Source organism: Oncorhynchus tshawytscha, unplaced genomic scaffold, assembly GCF_018296145.1.
Source record: "Oncorhynchus tshawytscha isolate Ot180627B unplaced genomic scaffold, Otsh_v2.0 Un_contig_1111_pilon_pilon, whole genome shotgun sequence".
NCBI lineage: Eukaryota > Metazoa > Chordata > Actinopteri > Salmoniformes > Salmonidae > Oncorhynchus > Oncorhynchus tshawytscha.
This window is the reverse complement of record NW_024609654.1, coordinates 21306-40566: the sequence shown is the minus strand read 5'-3', so window position 1 is coordinate 40566 and position 19261 is coordinate 21306. Positions and strand designations below refer to the sequence as shown.

At 50.3% G+C, this 19261-nt stretch overlaps 1 protein-coding gene across 1 annotated transcript in view; it reads right to left on the bottom strand.

Annotated features, from left to right (window-relative positions):
* The window catches only part of LOC112238496 (probable JmjC domain-containing histone demethylation protein 2C), a 120812-nt gene extending 104392 nt beyond the window's left edge, over positions 1-16420 (bottom strand). The window contains 1 exon segment of the mRNA XM_042316658.1: positions 16271-16420. Within this exon segment, the coding sequence (XP_042172592.1) occupies positions 16271-16420 (150 nt within the window).
* Between the last annotated feature and the right edge of the window lie 2841 nt (positions 16421-19261).

Sequence of the window (19261 nt, the reverse complement as noted above, 5' to 3'; positions counted from 1 at the left end):
CACTACCTTGCTAAAGTCACCTCACCACCCTGCTACAGTCACCCTTGCTAGTCACCTCACTACCCTGCTACAGTCACCTCACTACCCTGCTACAGTCACCCTCAGTCACCTCACTACCCTGCTACAGTCACCCTGTACAGTCACCTCACCACCCTGCTACAGTCACCCTCCACCTCACCACCCTGCTACAGTCACCCCACCACCCTGCTACAGTCACCTCACTCACCCTGCTACAGTCACCTCACTACCCTGCTACAGTCACACCTCACCACCCTGCTACAGTCACCTCACTACCACCCTGCTACAGTCACCCTGCTACAGTCACCTCACCACCCTGCTACAGTCACCCTGCTACAGTCACCTCACCACCCTGCTACAGTCACCCCACACCTCACTACCCTGCTACCCTGCTACCTCACTACCCTACAGTCACCCTGCTAGTCACCTCACTACCCTGCTACAGTCACCCTGCTACACCACCCCCTGCTACAGTCACCCTGCTACAGTCACCCTGCTACAGTCACCTCACTACCCTCACCTCACCACCCTGCTACAGTCACCTCACCACCACCCTGCTACAGTCACCTGCTACAGTCACCCTCACCACCCTGCTACAGTCACCCTGCTACACCACCCTGCTCACCTCACCACCCTGCTACAGTCACCCTGCTAGTCACCTCACTACCCTGCTACCACCCTGCTACAGTCACCCTGCTACAGTCACCTCACTACCCTGCTACAGTCACCCTGTCACCCTGCTACAGTCACCTGCTACAGTCACCCTGCTACAGTAACCTCACTACCCTGCTACAGTCACCTCACTACCCTGCTGGTCACCTCACTACCTGCTACAGTCACCTCACTGCTAGTCACCTGCTACAGTCACCTCACTACCCTGCTAGTCACCTCACTACCCTGCTACAGTCACCCTCACAGTCACCCTGCTACAGTCACCTCACCACCCTGCTACAGTCACCTCACCACCCTGCTACAGTCACCTCACTACCCTGCTACAGTCACCCTGCTACAGTCACCTCACCCCTGCTACAGTCACCTCACAGTCACCCACTGCTACAGTCACCCTGCTACAGTCACCTCACTACCCTGCTACAGTCACCCTGCTAGTCACCTCACTACCCTGCTACAGTCACCTCACTACCCTGCTACAGTCACCCTACCTTGCTAGTCACCTCACTACCCTGTCACCTCACTCACTACCCTGCTACAGTCACCCTGCTACAGTCACCTCACTACCCTGCTACAGTCACCCTCTACTCACCCTGCTACAGTCACCCTGCTACAGTCACCCTGCTACAGTCACCCTGCTACAGTCACCTCACTACCCTGCTACAGTCACCTCACTACCCTGCTGGTCACCTCACTACCTTGCTACAGTCACCTCACCACCCTGCTAGTCACCCTGCTACAGTCACCTCACTACCCTGCTAGTCACCTCACTACCCTGCTACAGTCACCCTGCTACAGTCACCCTGCTACAGTCACCTCACCACCCTGCTACAGTCACCTCACCACCCTGCTACAGTCACCTCACTACCCTGCTACAGTCACCCTGCTACAGTCACCTCAATACCCTGCTACAGTCACCCTGCTACAGTCACCTCACTACCCTGCTACAGTCACCCTGCTACAGTCACCTCACTACCCTGCTACAGTCACCCTGCTAGTCACCTCACTACCCTGCTACAGTCACCTCACTACCCTGCTGGTCACCTCACTACCTTGCTAGTCACCTCACTACCCTGCTAGTCACCTCACTACCCTGCTACAGTCACCCTGCTACAGTCACCTCACTACCCTGCTACAGACACCTCACTACCCTGCTACAGTCACCTCACTACCCTGCTACAGTCACCCTGCTAGTCACCTCACTACCCTGCTACAGTCACCCTGCTACAGTCACCTCACCACCCTGCTACAGTCACCCTGCTACAGTCACCCTGCTAGTCACCTCACTACCCTGCTACAGTCACCTCACTACCCTGCTGGTCACCTCACCACCCTGCTACAGTCACCTCACTACCCTGCTACAGTCACCCTGCTAGTCACCTCACTGCCCTGCTACAGTCACCCTGCTACAGTCACCACACTACCCTGCTACAGTCACCCTGCTACAGTCACCTCACCACCCTGCTACAGTCACCCCACCACCCTGCTACAGTCACCCCACCACCCTGATACAGTCACCTCACCACCCTGCTACAGTCACCTCACACACCCCCTGCTACAGTCACCTCACCACCCTGCTACAGTCACCCTGCTAGTCACCTCACTACCCTGCTACAGTCACCTCAGTCACCTTGCTACAGTCACCCTGCTACAGTCACCTCACTACCCTGCTACAGTCACCCTGCTACAGTCACCTCACCACCCTGCTACAGTCACCCCACTACCCTGCTACAGTCACCTCACAGTCACCTCACCCCTGCTACAGTCACCTCACTACAGTCACCTCACACCACCTCACTACCCTGCTACAGTCACCCTGCTACAGTCACCTCACTACCCTGCTACCCCCACCCTGCTACAGTCACCTCACCACCCTGCTACAGTCACCCCACCACCCTGCTACAGTCACCTCACCACCCTGCTACAGTCACCTCACCACCCTGCTAGTCACCCTGCTACAGTCACCTCACTACCCTGCTACAGTCACCCCACCACCCTGCTACAGTCACCTCACCACCCTGCTAGTCACCCTGCTACAGTCACCTCACTACCCTGCTACAGTCACCTCACTACCCTGCTACAGTCACCTCGCTACCCTGCTACAGTCACCCTGCCAGTCACCTCACCACCCTGCTACAGTCATCCTGCTACAGTCAACTCGCTACCCTGCTACAGTCACCCTGCCAGTCACCTTGCTACAGTCACCTTACTACCCTGCTACAGTCACCCTACTACAGTCACCTTCTTTCCACTGACATTCTCAGCCTCTATGGTACAGTTTTTACTGCTATCAAATCAAATTTTATTTGTCACATACACATGGTTAACAGATGTTAATGCAGGTGTAGCGAAATGCTTGTGCTTCTAGTTCCGAGAATGCAGTTATAACCAACGAGTAATCTAACCTAACAATATCACAAAAACTACCTTATACACACAAGTGTAAAGGGATGAAGAATATGTACATAAAGATATATGAATGAGTGATGGTACAGAGCGGCATAGGCAAGATACAGTAGATAGTATAGAGTACAGTATATACATATGAGATGAGTAATGTAGGGTATGTAAACATTATATAAAGTAGCATTGTTTAAATTGGCTAGTGATTCATTATGGCAAGATGCAGTAGATGGTAGAGAGTACAGTATATACATATGAGATGAGTAATGTAGGGCAAAAATTCTGTGCAACTTCCAGCGCGTGATTTACTGTGAACACTGAGGCTGTACCTGCTTTAAGTTACAGTTTTACTGTGAACACTGAGGCTGTACCCACTTTAAGTTACAGTTTTACTGTGAACACTGAGGCTGTACCCACTTTAAGTTACAGTTTTACTGTGAACACTGAGGCTGTACCCACTAAGTTACAGTTTTATTGTGAACACTGAGGCTGTACCCACTTTAAGGCTGTACAGTTTTTTACTGTGAACACTGAGGCTGTACCCACTTTAAGTTACAGTTTTAACACTGAGGCTGTACCTGCTTTAAGTTACAGTTTTACTGAACACTGAGGCTGTACCCACTTTAAGTTACAGTTTTACTGTGAACACTGAGGCTGTACCCACTAAGTTACAGTTTTATTGCACTGAGGCTCTACCAACTTTAAGTTAGTTTTACTGTGAACACTGAGGCTCTACCTGCTTTAAGTTAGTTTTAACAGTGGCCAAGTAGGCTGCTGTGGCTATTTGACCATAATGTAGGCCTAGAGGCCTAACATCAAAAACAATGGAGAAAATGCATCCCATAATATTTTAACATGGAAATGAGCTGTTCTATCATTCAGCCTACAGTAGCAGCCAATGTGTGGTGTTCAATGCAGATCTACATTCCATTAGACTTTTGAATAACAGGCTTGACATCAGCCTGTTCATCCACTGGTCCTTCAGACAAAGAGGTGACTGAAAATGTATTGTTTGATGCAAGAAACCACTTTACAGAACAAAATGCATTTTTATTCCCGAACATTTATTAGAGAGAATCAGTCAAATTATGCTACCCTCTGCCTATTGGCTACTTAGCTTACTCAAGCTCGTCTCAAAATACAACACCGCTCTTTACCTGACTCACTTTTCAAATATCTCAAATGTATACGTTTTGTGCTCTTGTAGGAAGTAGTCACTCCCTTATTGCTGACTACAACTGATCTATACCTGGGCTAATAACTCACTAGTGTTGCATTGATTCCACAGTAAAGGGAAACGTTGATCGCCTTGGAGATGGACCAGTGGATCGTGATCGACTAGGGATGCCTTGGAGATGGACCGGTGGATCGTGATCGACTAGGGATGCCTTGGAGATGGACCAGTGGATCGTGATCGACTAGGGATGCCTTGGAGATGGACCGGTGGATCGTGATCGACTAGGGATGCCTTGGAGATGGACCCGTGGATCGTGATCGACTAGGGATGCCTTGGAGATGGACCAGTGGATCGTGATCGACTAGGGATGCCTTGGAGATGGACCCGTGGATCGTGATCGACTAGGGATGCCTTGGAGATGGACCCATGGATCGTGATCGACTAGGGATGCCTTGGAGATGGACCCGTGGATCGTGATCGACTAGGGATGCCTTGGAGATGGACCCGTGGATCGTGATCGACTGGAGGGATGCCTTGGAGATGGACCAGTGGATCGTGATCGACTAGGGATGCCTTGGAGATGGACCCGTGGATCGTGATCGACTAGGGATGCCTTGGAGATGGACCAGTGGATCGTGATCGACTAGGGATGCCTTGGAGATGGACCGGTGGATCGTGATCGACTAGGGATGCCTTGGAGATGGACCAGTGGATCGTGATCGACTAGGGATGCCTTGGAGATGGACCAGTGGATCGTGATCGACTAGGGATGCCTTGGAGATGGACCGGTGGATCGTGATCGACTAGGGATGCCTTGGAGATGGACCCATGGATCGTGATCGACTAGGGATGCCTTGGAGATGGACCCGTGGATCGTGATCGACTAGGGATGCCTTGGAGATGGACCCGTGGATCGTGATCGACTAGGGATGCCTTGGAGATGGACCCGTGGATCGTGATCGACTAGGGATGCCTTGGAGATGGACCAGTGGATCGTGATCGACTAGGGATGCCTTGGAGATGGACCAGTGGATCGTGATCGACTAGGGATGCCTTGGAGATGGACCAGTGGATCGTGATCGACTAGGGATGCCTTGGAGATGGACCAGTGGATCGTGATCGACTAGGGATGCCTTGGAGATGGACCGGTGGATCGTAATCGACCGGTTGGTGACCACTGCCTGGAAAGTTGAGTTAAGTTTAATCTCGTGCTTTTCTCTCTGTGGGCTGATATTTTTGTGTGGCAGTCCCAGTCCCAGGGAGCTGCGGCAGTCCCTGAGCTACTGCCTGCATGGGAGGGAATAGGGAATGTTTTTTCCCTAAACAAACGAGGGATTTCAGTAACAGCACTTTTCAGTCGGAGCAACAAGTGAGAAACAACATGGCCGAAATGATGGTGCAGCTTCAGCACAGACAGCGTGATAGACTGTGGTGTCTGTTCTCTGCAGCAGAGAGGAGAGAGAGACAGCGTGACAGACTGTGGTGTCTGTTCTCTGCAGCAGAGAGGAGAGAGAGACAGCGTGACAGACTGTGGTGTCTGTTCTCTGCAGCAGGGAGGAGAGAGAGACAGCGTGACAGACTGTGGTGTCTGTTCTCTGCAGCAGGGAGGAGAGAGACAGACTGTGGTGTCTGTTCTCTGCAGAGGGAGGAGAGAGACAGCGTGACAGACTGTGGTGTCTGTTCTCTGCAGCAGGGAGAGAGAGAGACAGCGTGATAGACTGTGGTGTCTGTTCTCTGCAGCAGGGAGGAGAGAGAGACAGCGTGATAGACTGTGGTGTCTGTTCTCTGCAGCAGGGAGGAGAGAGACAGCGTGAGACAGCGTGACAGACTGTGGTGTCTGTTCTCTGCAGCAGGGAGGAGAGAGAGGGAGGAGAGAGACAGCGTGATAGACTGTGGTGTCTGTTCTCTGCAGCAGGGAGGAGAGAGAGACAGCGTGACAGACTGTGGTGTCTGTTCTCTGCAGCAGGGAGGAGAGAGACAGCGTGACAGACTGTGGTGTCTGTTCTCTGCAGCAGAGAGGAGAGAGACAGCGTGACAGACTGTGGTGTCTGTTCTCTGCAGCAGGGAGGAGAGAGAGACAGCGTGACAGACTGTGGTGTCTGTTCTCTGCAGCAGAGAGGAGAGAGACAGCGTGACAGACTGTGGTGTCTGTTCTCTGCAGCAGAGAGGAGAGAGACAGCGTGACAGACTGTGGTGTCTGTTCTCTGCAGCAGAGAGGAGAGAGACAGCGTGACAGACTGTGGTGTCTGTTCTCTGCAGCAGGGAGGAGAGAGAGACAACGTGCGCCAGTCACACAGGCACTCGCTGTCATATTTTAGCAAAGCGTGGCCATCGGGCTCCCTCCTGAGTCATTTGGGTTCGTCGCCAAACCCACTGGCTCCAGGTCATCTAAAAGTCTTTGCTAGGTAAAGTCCCCCCTTATCTCAGCTCACTGGTCACCATACCAACAACCACCTGTAGCATGAGCTCCAGCAGGTATATTTCACTGGTCATCCCCAAAGCCAACACTTCCATTGGCTGCCTTTCCTTCCAGTTCTCTGCTGCTAATGACTGGAACGAATTGCAAAAATCACTGAAGCTGAAGTCTCATATCTCCCTCTCTTTAACTTTAAGCATCAGCTGTCAGAGCAGCTTACCGATCACTGTACCTGTACACAGCCCATCTGTAAATAGCCCACCCAACTACCTCATCCCTATATTGTTATTTTCCTCTTGCACCCCAGTATCTCTATTTGGACATCATCATCTGCAGATCTATCACTCCCATGTTAATGCTAAATTGTAATTATTTCACCTCTATGGCCTATTTATTGCCTTACCTCCCTACTCTTCTACATTTGCAAGAAAACTAGTCTGTCACTCAGAAAAAATGATGTATCAATTCAACAAATAGGCATACTATTACAAATAAATGGTATTAAATGGTAAGGCACACTGTACAAACCTGCATTCAATGTCATCCAACTTCAGCCCAACAGAGGTCACTGTACAGTCCACTGTCAGACGAGTAGCAGGCTGTAGTATCTCGTCTTGCTTTCTCTCTAATAGTGTAAAGATCTGACTCACTGTTGCTGGTCACAGTCCAGCCTCTCCTCTTCTTTCACCTTGTCCTTCTCCTATTCCTCCTGTCAGTTCTTCTCTCTACAGCACACTACACTACAGCACACTACACCAAGATCCTCAGCCTTGCCTACCTGGCTGGCCCTACAAACAGTGACTTCATTGTGTCCTTTATACCAAACAGATTGCTGCTCCCCCTTCCTCCTGTTCTCCTCCACCCTGCCCTACAGATACTCCACATATCCTCCTGTCCTCCACCCTACAGACCTCCACATATCCTCCTGTCCTCCACCAAATAGGCATCACCCTTACAGACCTCCACATATCCTCCTGTCCTCCTCCACCCTACAGACCTCCACATATCCTCCTGTCCTCCAACTTCCACCCTACAGACCTCCACATATCCTCCTGTCAGACACCCTAGCCCTACAGACCTCCACATATCCTCCTGTCCTCCACCCTACAGACCTCCACATATCCTCCTGTTCTCCTCACCCTGACCTCCACATATCCTCCTGTCCTCCTCCACCCTACAGACCTCCACATATCCTCCTGTCCTCCACCCTACAGACCTCCACATATCCTCCTGTCCTCCTCCCCCTACAGACCTCCACATATCCTCCTGTCCTCCTCCACCCTACAGACCTCCACATATCCTCCTGTCCTCCACCCTGACCCTACAGACCTCCACATATCCTCCTGTCCTCCTCCACCCTACAGACCTCCACATATCCTCCTGTCCTCCTCCACCCTACAGACCTCCACATATCCTCCTGTCCTCCTCCACCCTACAGACCTCCACATATCCTCCTGTCCTCCACCCTACAGACCTCCACATATCCTCCTGTCCTCCTCCACCCTACAGACCTCCACATATCCTCCTGTCCTCCTCCACCCTACAGACCTCCACATATCCTCCTCCTCCACCCTGACCTCCACTCCTCCCACCCTACAGACCTCCACATATCCTCCTGTCCTCCACCCTACAGACCTCCACATATCCTCCTGTCCTCCTCCACCCTACAGACCTCCACATATCCTCCTGTCCTCCTCCACCCTACAGACCTCCACATATCCTCCTGTCCTCCTCCACCCTACAGACCTCCACATATCCTCCTGTCCTCCTCCACCCTACAGACCTCCACATATCCTCCTGTTCTCCTCCACCCTACAGACCTCCACATATCCTCCTGTCCTCCTCCACCCTACAGACCTCCACATATCCTCCTGTCCTCCTCCACCCTACAGACCTCCACATATCCTCCTGTCCTCCTCCACCCTACAGACCTCCACATATCCTCCTGTCCTCCTCCACCCTACAGACCTCCACATATCCTCCTGTCTCCTCCACCCTACAGACCTCCACATATCCTCCTGTCCTCCTCCACCCTACAGACCTCCACATATCCTCCTGTCCTCCTCCACCCTACAGACCTCCACATATCCTCCTGTCCTCCTCCACCCTACAGACCTCCACATATCCTCCTGTCCTCCTCCACCCTACAGACCTCCACATATCCTCCTGTTCTCCTCCACCCTACAGACCTCCACATATCCTCCTGTCCTCCTCCACCCTACAGACCTCCACATATCCTCCTGTCCTCTCCACCCTACAGACCTCCACATATCCTCCTGTCCTCCTCCACCCCACCCTACAGACCTCCACTCCACATATCCTCCTGTCCTCCTCCACCCTACAGACCTCCACATATCCTCCTGTTCTCCTCCACCCTACAGACCTCCACATATCCTCCTGTCCTCCTCCACCCTACAGACCTCCACATATCCTCCTGTCCTCTCCACCCTACAGACCTCCACATATCCTCCTGTCCTCCTCCACCCTACAGACCTCCACATATCCTCCTGTTCTCCTCCACCCTACAGACCTCCACATATCCTCCTGTCCTCCTCCACCCTACAGACCTCCACATATCCTCCTGTCCTCCTCCACCCTACAGACCTCCACATATCCTCCTGTCCTCCTCCACCCTACAGACCTCCACATATCCTCCTGTCCTCCTCCACCCTACAGACCTCCACATATCCTCCTGTCCTCCTCCCTACAGACCTCCACAGACCTCCTGTCCTCCTCCACCCTACAGACCTCCACATATCCTCCTGTTCCTCCACCCTACAGACCTCCACATATCCTCCTGTCCTCCTCCACCCTACAGACCTCCACATATCCTCCTGTTCTCCTCCACCCTACAGACCTCCACATATCCTCCTGTCCTCCTCCCTACAGACCTCCACATATCCTCCTGTCCTCCTCCACCCTACAGACCTCCACATATCCTCCTGTTCTCCTCCACCCTACAGACCTCCACATATCCTCCTGTCCTCCTCCACCCTACAGACCTCCACATATCCTCCTGTTCTCCTCCACCCTACAGACCTCCACATATCCTCCTGTTCTCCTCCACCCTACAGACCTCCACATATCCTCCTGTTCTCCTCCACCCTACAGACCTCCACATATCCTCCTGTCCTCCTCCACCCTACAGACCTCCACATATCCTCCTGTTCTCCTCCACCCTACAGACCTCCACATATCCTCCTGTTCTCCTCCACCCTACAGACCTCCACATATCCTCCTGTCCTCCTCCACCCTACAGACCTCCACATATCCTCCTGTAAAAACAGTAGAATCCGTACCAGACTGACTTTCACTAGCAACCGGTCAGAGCAGGATGTTAGTAAGACTGTGGTAACTTACTGATCAGAGGTGTTCCTCACCAGTCACTGCTCTGTCACCGTGAGCGATTCTACTGTGGCATCACATATTCCTCCAGACATGGGCCAAGTCCTCTGACACATCTGAGATGACTCTGCAGTAGATACGACCTCTGAGACACATATCTGAGATGACTCTGCAGTAGATACGTCCTCTGAGACACATATCTGAGATGACTCTGCAGTAGATACGTCCTCTGAGACACATATCTGAGATGACTCTGCAGTAGATACTAGTTGTTATACTGTCCTCTGAGACACATATCTGAGATGACTCTGCAGTAGATACTAGTTGTTATACTGTCGTCTGAGACACATATCTGAGATGACTCTGCAGTAGATACTGAGATGTTATACTGTCCTCTGAGACACATATCTGAGATGACTCTGCAGTAGATACGTCCTCTGAGACACATATCTGAGATGACTCTGCAGTAGATACTAGTTGTTATACTGTCGTCTGAGACACATATCTGAGATGACTCTGCAGTAGATACTAGTTGTTAAACTGTCCTCTGAGACACATATCTGAGATGACTCTGCAGTAGATACTAGTTGTTAAACTGTCCTCTGAGACACATATCTGAGATGACTCTGCAGTAGATACTAGTTGTTATACTGTCGTCTGAGACACATATCTGAGATGACTCTGCAGTAGACACTAGTTGTTATACTGTCCTCTGAGACACATATCTGAGATGACTCTGCAGTAGATACTAGTTGTTATACTGTCCTCTGAGACACATATCTGAGATGACTCTGCAGTAGATACTAGTTGTTATACTGTCCTCTGAGACACATATCTGAGATGACTCTGCAGTAGATACGTCCTCTGAGACACATATCTGAGATGACTCTGCAGTAGATACTGTCCTCTGAGACACATATCTGAGATGACTCTGCAGTAGATACTGTCCTCTGAGACACATATCTGAGATGACTCCGCAGTAGATACTAGTTGTTATACTGTCCTCTGAGACACATATCTGAGATGACTCTGCAGTAGATACGTCCTCTGAGACACATATCTGAGATGACTCTGCAGTAGATACTAGTTGTTAAACTGTCCTCTGAGACACATATCTGAGATGACTCTGCAGTAGATACTAGTTGTTATACTGTCCTCTGAGACACATATCTGAGATGACTCTGCAGTAGATACTAGTTGTTATACTGTCCTCTGAGACACATATCTGAGATGACTCTGCAGTAGATACGTCCTCTGAGACACATATCTGAGATGACTCTGCAGTAGATACTAGTTGTTATACTGTCCTCTGAGACACATATCTGAGATGACTCTGCAGTAGATACTAGTTGTTATACTGTCCTCTGAGACACATATCTGAGATGACTCTGCAGTAGATACGTCCTCTGAGACACATATCTGAGATGACTCTGCAGTAGATACTAGTTGTTATACTGTCCTCTGAGACACATATCTGAGATGACTCTGCAGTAGATACTAGTTGTTATACTGTCCTCTGAGACACATATCTGAGATGACTCTGCAGTAGATACTAGTTCTGAGACACATATAGATGACTCTGCAGTAGATACTAGTTGTTATACTGTCCTCTGAGACACATATCTGAGATGACTCTGCAGTAGATACTAGTTGTTATACTGTCCTCTGAGACACATATCTGAGATGACTCTGCAGTAGACACTAGTTGTTATACTGTCCTCTGAGACACATATCTGAGATCACTCTGCAGTAGATACGTCCTCTGAGACACATATCTGAGATGACTCTGCAGTAGATACTAGTTGTTATACTGTCCTCTGAGACACATATCTGAGATGACTCTGCAGTAGATACTAGTTGTTATACTGTCGTCTGAGACACATATCTGAGATGACTCTGCAGTAGATACTAGTTGTTAAACTGTCCTCTGAGACACATATCTGAGATGACTCTGCAGTAGATACTAGTTGTTCTGAGACACATATACTGTCCTCTGAGACACATATCTGAGATGACTCTGCAGTAGATACTAGTTGTTAAACTGTCCTCTGAGACACATATCTGAGATGACTCTGCAGTAGATACTAGTTGTTATACTGTCCTCTGAGACACATATCTGAGATGACTCTGCAGTAGATACTAGTTGTTATACTGTCCTCTGAGACACATATCTGAGATGACTCTGCAGTAGATACTAGTTGTTAAACTGTCCTCTGAGACACATCTTTGAGAACAGAGATCACTGACCTAAACAGCTTCTGGACATGAGACGAGATCACTGACCTAAACAGCTTCTGGACATGAGAACAGAGATCACTGACCTAGACAGCTTCTGGACATGAGAACAGAGATCACTGACCTAAACAGCTTCTTCACAGGGGGGCACTGATTGAGCAGAGCCCTACCTTATGAAAACCCAAATCTCTCATTTGGAAGCTAAAATTACATTTAATCTCTTCACCAATAATTTCATATTCAAACATTTCAATTGAACAACAGTTCCATGTGAATCCGATAACTACAATGTACAGACTTTCCACTGTAGAGTTTGTCATCTTATCATTGATGAGAATGTCTCAGATGACAACCGAACTGACATCATATTCATTAAGTACCAACGCATATGTTCAATTGGTCGGATTACCAGAATATAGTTCATTTCCCCCCACCCTCTGATGTTCCCAGAATCTGTGTGTTAACCAAGGGGTTTTCAAATGTAACCTCAGTAGGGCAAAGAGAGGAAAAGGGGGGGTATTCATGACTGTCATAAACCTACCCCCAAGGCCAACGTCATGACAGGACCAACACTTTACATGTTGAGTTTATATTTTTGTTCAGTGTATCTACCCACTGAAGACCTGTAAACACACAGAGAGACAGACAGAGAGAGAGAGACAGAGAGACAGAGAGAGAGAGAGAGAGAGAGAGAGAGAGAGAGAGAGAAGAGAGAGAGAGAGAGAGAAAGAGAGAAAGAGAGAAAGGGGAGATGTAGCATCTATCTACCCACTGAAGAGGCTCAGCATCAACGCCACACAGAAGGAAGGAAGCAGCCAACTGTCCTCTGGTCTGCATTCAGGACATATGAGTCACTATAATGTGTTCTCATCTATGAAAAATGACTCATACATCAGCATCAGCATAGTTCTCAACCTCTCATCTCCTCACAACAACCCCAGCCCTCCCATCTCCTCAAACGTCTCATCTCCTCACAACAACCCCCATCTCCTCACAACAACCTCCCAACAACCTCCCCTCCATCTCCTCACAACAACCTCCCATCTCCTCACAACAACCTCCCATCTCCTCACAACAACCTCCCATCTCCTCAAACAACCTCTCCACAACAACCCCCCATCCTCCTCACAACCCTCCCATCTCCTCACAACAACCTCCCACTCCTCACAACAACCTCCCATCTCCTCACACCTCTCCTCACAACAACCTCCCACCTCCTCACAACAACCTCCCACTCCTCACAACAACCTCCCATCTCCACAACAACCTCCCACCTCCTCACAACAACCTCCCACCTCCTCACAACAACCTCCCACCTCCAACAACCTCCCACCTCCTCACAACAACCTCCCACCTCCTCACAACAACCTCCCACCTCCTCACAACAACCTCCCACCTCCTCACAACAACCTCCCACCTCCTCACAACAACCTCCCCTCCTCACCACAACAACCTCCCACCTCCTCACAACAACCTCCCACCTCCTCACAACAACCTCCCACCTCCTCACAACCCTCCCACCTCCTCACAACAACCTCCCACCTCCTCACAACCCCACCTCCACACCAACAACCTCCCACCTCCTCACAACAACCTCCCACCTCCTCACAACAACCTCCCACCTCCTCACAACAACCTCCCACCTCCTCCACAACAACCTCCCACCTCCTCACAACCCTCCCACCTCCTCACAACAACCTCCCTCCTCACCTCCTCACCTCCTCACAACAACCTCCCACCTCCTCACAACAACCTCCCACCTCCTCACAACAACCTCCCACCTCCTCACAACAACCTCCCACCTCCTCACAACAACCTCCCACCTCCTCACAACAACCTCCCACCTCCTCACAACAACCTCCCACCTCCTCACAACAACCTCCCACCTCCTCACAACAACCTCCCACCTCCTCACAACAACCTCCCACCTCCTCACAACAACCTCCCACCTCCTCACACAACCTCCCACCTCCTCACAACAACCTCCCACCTCCTCACAACAACCTCCCACCTCCTCAAACAACCTCCCACCTCCTCACAACAACCTCCCACCTCCTCACAACAACCTCCCACCTCCTCACAACCTCCCACCTCCTCCCACCTCCCACCTCCTCAACAACCTCCCACCTCCTCACAACAACCTCCCACCTCCTCACAACAACCTCCCACCTCCTCACAACAACCTCCCACCTCCTCACAACAACCTCCCACCTCCTCACAACAACCTCCCACCTCCTCACAACAACCTCCCACCTCCTCACAACAACCTCCCACCTCCTCACAACAACCTCCCCATCTCCTCACAACAACCTCCTCACAACAACCTCCCATCTCCTCACAACAACCTCCCATCTCCTCACAACAACCTCCCATCTCCTCACAACAACCTCCCATCAACACACTGTCCCTCCTCTCCTTCCTGTCTCTGAAACACACTGTCCCTCCTCTCCTTCCTTTCTCTGAAACACACAGTCCCCTCCTCTCCTCTCCTTCCTGTCTCTGAAACACACTGTCCCTCCTCTCCTTCCTGTCTCTGAAACACACTGTCCCTACTCTCCTTCCTGTCTCTGAAACACACTGTCCCTCCTCTCCTTCCTGTCTCTGAAACACACTGTCCCTCCTCTCCTGTCTCTGAAACAAACTAATGATCCACCTTAATAGTCATATTAAAGCTGCATCCTGATACAGCCGACCCACTGAACTGATAAAGCAGACCCACTGATACAGCCGACATACTGAACAGATACAGCCAAACCACTGATACAGCCAAACCACTGAACTGATACAGCCGACCCACTGATACAGCCGACCCACTGATATTCAACCGTTGATCTTCACTGTCAAAGAAGAGCAACTAAACAGACAGGTCTTTCTCCAGAGATTCCTGGGAGAATTCCTCCAACTAAACAGACAGGTCTTTCTGCAGAGACTCCTGGGAGAATTCCTCCAACTAAACAGACAGGTCTTTCTGCAGAGACTCCTGGGAGAATTCCTCCAACTAAACAGACAGGTCTTTCTCCAGAGACTCCTGGGAGAATTCCTCCAACTAAACAGACAGGTCTTTCTGCAGAGACTCCTGGGAGAATTCCTCCAACTAAACAGACAGGTCTTTCTCCAGAGACTCCTAGGAGAATTCCTCCAACTAAACAGACAGGTCTTTCTGCAGAGACTCCTGGGAGAATTCCTCTAAACAGACAGAAACAGACAGGTCTTTCTCCAGAGACTCCTAGGAGAATTCCTCTTTCTGCACTAAACAGACAGGTCTTTCTCCAGAGACTCCTAGGAGAATTCCTCCAACTAAACAGACAGGTCTTTCTGCAGAGACTCCTGGGAGAATTCCTCCAACTAAACAGACAGGTCTTTCTCCAGAGACTCCTAGGAGAATTCCTCCAACGAAACAGACAGGTCTTTCTGCAGAGACTCCTGGGAGAATTCCTCCAACTAAACAGACAGGTCTTTCTCCAGAGACTCCTAGGAAAATTCCTCCAACTAAACAGACAGGTCTTTCTGCAGAGACTCCTGGGAGAATTCCTCCAACTAAACAGACAGGTCTTTCTCCAGAGACTCCTAGGAGAATTCCTCCAACGAAACAGACAGGTCTTTCTCCAGAGACTCCTAGGAGAATTCCTCCAACTAAACAGACAGGTCTTTCTCCAGAGACTCCTGGGAGAATTCCTCCAACTAAACAGACAGGTCTTTCTCCAGAGACTCCTGGGAGAATTCCTCCAACTAAACAGACAGGTCTTTCTCCAGAGACTCCTAGGAGAATTCCTCCAACTAAACAGACAGGTCTTTCTCCAGAGACTCCTGGGAGAATTCCTCCAACTAAACAGACAGGTCTTTCTCCAGAGACTCCTGGGTGAATTCCTCCATAATATCAGATTGGCGGAGCAGGAAATGACACCATAATGGAATGAGGATCACCAGAACTTTCAGTTGACCGTGTCACCGACGAGCCAGTGACCACAGATATGTAATCATGGGTGTACGGGTGTGTGTCCACTGACCTGGTAGGGCTGGTATGCTCCGTGGTCAGACAGGAAGTCCAGTTGTCTGTCAGAGAAGAACTCTACAGCCGTGATGGAACCCAGAGTAGCCTTCCCCACCAGAGGTCTGAACGTCTGAAACAACAAAAACACCGTTAGAGCCTTCAACATCTTCTCTTTTCCAACTCTCTTCTGTACAAATAATTCCCACGTGTTTCCTAGAGGGTGGAGGGAAAACAGGCAGAATCTCACCAGCACTGAAGGTCTGAAACATTATTTAAAACATTTAGTCAGGGGAAAACAATTAACAACTGTTTGGAGGGAGGAATAATAATGATAATGATTTTAATAATGATAATAATAAATAATAATATGTTGATAATGATGTTGATAATAATGATTATGATGATGATTTTATTAATGATAATAATAAATAATAATATGTTGATAATGATGTTGATAATAATGATTATGATGATGATTTTAATAATGATAATAATAAATAATAATATGTTGATAATGATGTTGATAATAATGATTATGATGATGATTTTAATAATGATAATAATACATAATAATATGTTGATAATGATGTTGATAATGATTTTAATAATGATAATAATAAATAATAATATGTTGATAATGATGTTGATAATAATGATGATTTTAATAATGATAATAATAAATAATAATATGTTGATAATGATGTTGATAATAATGATTATGATGATGATGATAGAAGTCAGACAGAAACAGACAGACAACTAAAAGAGGAACACTGCTGCAGAGAGCTGCTGCTATCAGACAGTTCAAAGGCAGCCTGTCACTCTGATGTGCCTCTTCCCCCCCCGCTGATCACCCATCACTGATGTCACTGTCTATCAGCCTCCCTGCAGGGCTCAACTCTCTCATCTCCCCTCCATCTCACTGCTGCAGCAACACACACAGTCACACAGCCACTCAGATGCATTCCAACTGCTACAGTACAGGAACAGACCATCACGTAGCCTGGGTGTGGGTCTGAGTAGGGAGGATTCTGTCAGAGCAGGGTACAGGAACAGACCATCACGTAGCCTGGGTGTGAATCTGAGTAGGGAGGATTCTGTCAGAGCAGGGTACAGGAACAGACCATCAGGTGGCCTGGGTGTGAGTCTGAGTAGGGAGGATTCTGTCAGAGCAGGGTACAGGAACAGACCATCACGTAGCCTGGGTGTGAGTCTGAGTAGGGCAGGGCACAGGAACAGACCATCAGGTGGCCTGGGTGTGAGTCTGAGTAGGGAGGATTCTGTCAGAGCAGGGTACAGGAACAGACCATCACGTAGCCTGGGTGTGAATCTGAGTAGGGAGGATTCTGTCAGAGCAGGGTACAGGAACAGACCATCACGTAGCCTGGGTGTGAATCTGAGTAGGGAGGATTCTGTCAGAGCAGGGTACAGGAACAGACCATCACGTAGCCTGGGTGTGAGTCTGAGTAGGGAGGATTCTGTCAGAGCAGGGTACAGGAACAGACCATCACGTAGCCTGGGTGTGAGTCTGAGTAGGGAGGATTCTGTCAGAGCAGGGTACAGGAACAGACCATCACGTAGCCTGGGTGTGAATCTGATTAGGGAGGATTCTGTCAGAGCAGGGTACAGGAACAGACCATCAGGTGGCCTGGGTGTGAGTCTGAGTAGGGAGGATTCTGTCAGAGCAGGGTACAGGAACAGACCATCAGGTGGCCTGGGTGTGAGTCTGAGTAGGGAGGATTCTGTCAGAGCAGGGTACAGGAACAGACCATCACGTAGCCTGGGTGTGAGTCTGAGTAGGGAGGATTCTGTCAGAGCAGGGTACAGGAACAGACCATCAGGTGGCCTGGGTGTGAGTCTGAGTAGGGAGGATTCTGTCAGAGCAGGGTACAGGAACAGACCATCAGGTGGCCTGGGTGTGAGTCTGAGTAGGGCAGGGCACAGAGCAGGGCTCAGAGCATGGCACAGAGTTCAGAGCAGGGCACAGGGCAGGGCACAGAGTTCAGAGCAGGGCACAGAGCATGGCACAGAGTTCAGAGCAGGGCACAGAGCATGGCACAGAGTTCAGAGCAGGGCACAGAGCATGGCACAGAGTTCAGAGCAGGGCACAGGGCAGGCAGGGAGCAGGGCACAGGGCATGGCACAGAGCAGGGCACAGGGCAGGGCACAGAGCAGGGCACAGGGCAGGGCACAAGGCAGGGCTCAGAGCAGGGCACAGAGTTCAGAGCAGGGCACAGGGCAGGGCACAGAGCAGGGCACAGGGCATGGCACAGAGTTCAGAGCAGGGCTCAGGGCAGGGCACAGGGCAGGGCACAGGGCAGGGCACAGGGCACAGAGTTCAGAGCAGGGCAGGGCACAGAGCATGGCACAGAGTTCAGAGCAGGGCACAGAGCAGGGCACAGAGCATGGCACAGAGTTCAGAGCAGGGCACAGGGCAGGGCACAGAGCAGGGCACAGAGCAGGGCACAGAGCAGGGCAGGGCAGGGCTCAGAGCAGGGCACAGAGTTCAGAGCAGGGCACAGGGCATGGCACAGAGTTCAGAGCAGGGCACAGGGCAGGGCACAGGGCAGGGCACAGGGCACAGGGCAGGTCAGATTACAGAGTTTTTGTATCATCAGACCGTCACTAAGTGAGTAAACACGGTCTGGTAGGTGACTGGGGTGCCGTGGGAATAGGGTGCCATGTAGTGCACTACACAGGGAATAGGGTGCCATGTAGTGCACTACATAGGGAATAGGGTGTCAACAGTCCCTTATCGGAGGAGTTGAAACGAGGCTACAGCTGCTGTCCAACCAACCCTGTGATACACTGCACTGCAGGCAGGAGCTCCATCTGACTGTCCTAGGGCAGATAAATATAGAAACTCACACAGACAGAGAGACAGAGAGAGACAGACACAGAGCGACAGAGACAGCGAGAGAGAGCGACAGAGACAGCGAGAGAGAGAGAGCCAGAGACAGAGAGACAGCCAGAGAGAGAGCGAGACACAGCCAGAGAGAGAGAGCGA